This window comes from Brassica oleracea, unplaced genomic scaffold, assembly GCF_000695525.1.
Source record: "Brassica oleracea var. oleracea cultivar TO1000 unplaced genomic scaffold, BOL UnpScaffold01967, whole genome shotgun sequence".
Lineage (NCBI taxonomy): Eukaryota > Viridiplantae > Streptophyta > Magnoliopsida > Brassicales > Brassicaceae > Brassica > Brassica oleracea.
Genome location: NW_013618498.1, coordinates 1 through 1,233, shown reverse-complemented (window position 1 = coordinate 1,233; position 1,233 = coordinate 1). Strand labels below are relative to the sequence as shown.

Genomic DNA, 1,233 nt, shown 5'->3' with positions numbered 1-1,233 from the left:
TTGTAGTTTGTCAGCTGCTCATTCACAACTAGCTACGGTTGAGAAATCTACTGGAAAGAAAGATGGTAAACGCATTCAATATGATTGGAATGATGCAGAGATCAAGCCGATTTCAGAAATCATAGATGCAACTAAGGTAATCACTTAATTCTTTGTTCATTGATTTCTCTGTCTCAATGTGGTTTTCTGAGATTTTTTATTGCATTTAAGTTTGATATCAATTATTTGGTCCAACAAAAACACTTATATGCAGATGGAGATTTGTAAAACCATATGCACAATTGAAGCAATAGACACTGATTGGGCATGGTTTTACTTTGGGTGTGACCGTCACAACAAAAAAGTCAATAAGCTCGCAAATCTGATTATGAAGAGAATTGACAAACCAAAGTTTCATTGTGAAATTTGTAATGCTATTGTGACTCATGTTTCCCCCAAGTAAGTGTTTACAATCGAATTACATGTGTTACGTTTTTGATTTTTTAATTATCATACAATTTGCCAATCCTTTTCTGTGATTTTATAAGGTTCAAACTCCATGTGGTCGTGAAAGATGACACAGAGACATGTAGTCTAATGTTACTAGGCTCTGTTGCAAAATCCATTGTTGGTGTGAAAGCTGATGATCTATGGGATGGTTCTTATGGAGAGGTATTTTTTTATATAGTTTTTAGCATATCACGTTAGTGCAATTTAAAACTAACAAATGGTTTCAAAATTTTAATAGATAGAAGATCCGGAGATACTACCAGAACCTATCCGTAATTTGGTGGGAAAGTCCTTCTGTTTTGGGGTGTCTATCAACTCTCCATAATTTTTCAAGTGGATCAGCCACCTTCTTGGTTTTAGAAGTTTGTTCTGGAGATAAGGTTGTAAGCATTGAAAGTGGTTCTGAGGCAATTTCGGAAATGGGAACAACTTCTTCTACAATGTCATCTGGTGGTGTAAGTAAAAAAAAAGTTGTATTTCTGATTATGTTATAATTCTTCTTATTTTCTTAGCTTAATTTTTAAAACCAAATCGCAACTTCTACGGTTTTAGGTGTTGCTGTTGGATTCAAGTTCATCTGAAGATCCTAAAACTCCATATTCAAAACGCAAAGAAGATGATGCTGATCTACCGGACCTAACATCCACTTCCAAGAAACTATGCACCAAAGTGATCAAACAGGAAAAGGCGAAAACCGATTAAGCTGTTCGGATAGAAAAAAGTTTCCTCCTTTCAATGTTTTTA

General features: G+C 34.8%; 1 protein-coding gene across 1 annotated transcript; it reads left to right on the top strand.

Annotated features, from left to right (window-relative positions):
* The first annotated feature begins 253 nt into the window (after positions 1-253).
* On the top strand, positions 254-1,191 carry LOC106321552. The gene is made up of 4 exons (XM_013759806.1): positions 254-438; positions 528-651; positions 870-944; positions 1,042-1,191. The coding sequence occupies exons 1-4, from the start codon at positions 254-256 to the stop codon at positions 1,189-1,191; spliced, it is 534 nt and encodes a 177-aa protein (XP_013615260.1).
* Positions 1,192-1,233: the final 42 nt, after the last annotated feature.

Excerpts from the sequence above, each read along its gene's own strand:
- LOC106321552 (XM_013759806.1), top strand. The coding sequence starts at position 254 with ATGGAGATTTGTAAAACCATATGCACAATTGAAGCAATAGACACTGAT. Across the intron at positions 439-527 it reads GTGACTCATGTTTCCCCCAA|GTTCAAACTCCATGTGGTCG; the intron begins GTAAGTGTTTAC and ends TGATTTTATAAG. Across the intron at positions 945-1,041 it reads CTACAATGTCATCTGGTGGT|GTGTTGCTGTTGGATTCAAG; the intron begins GTAAGTAAAAAA and ends CTACGGTTTTAG.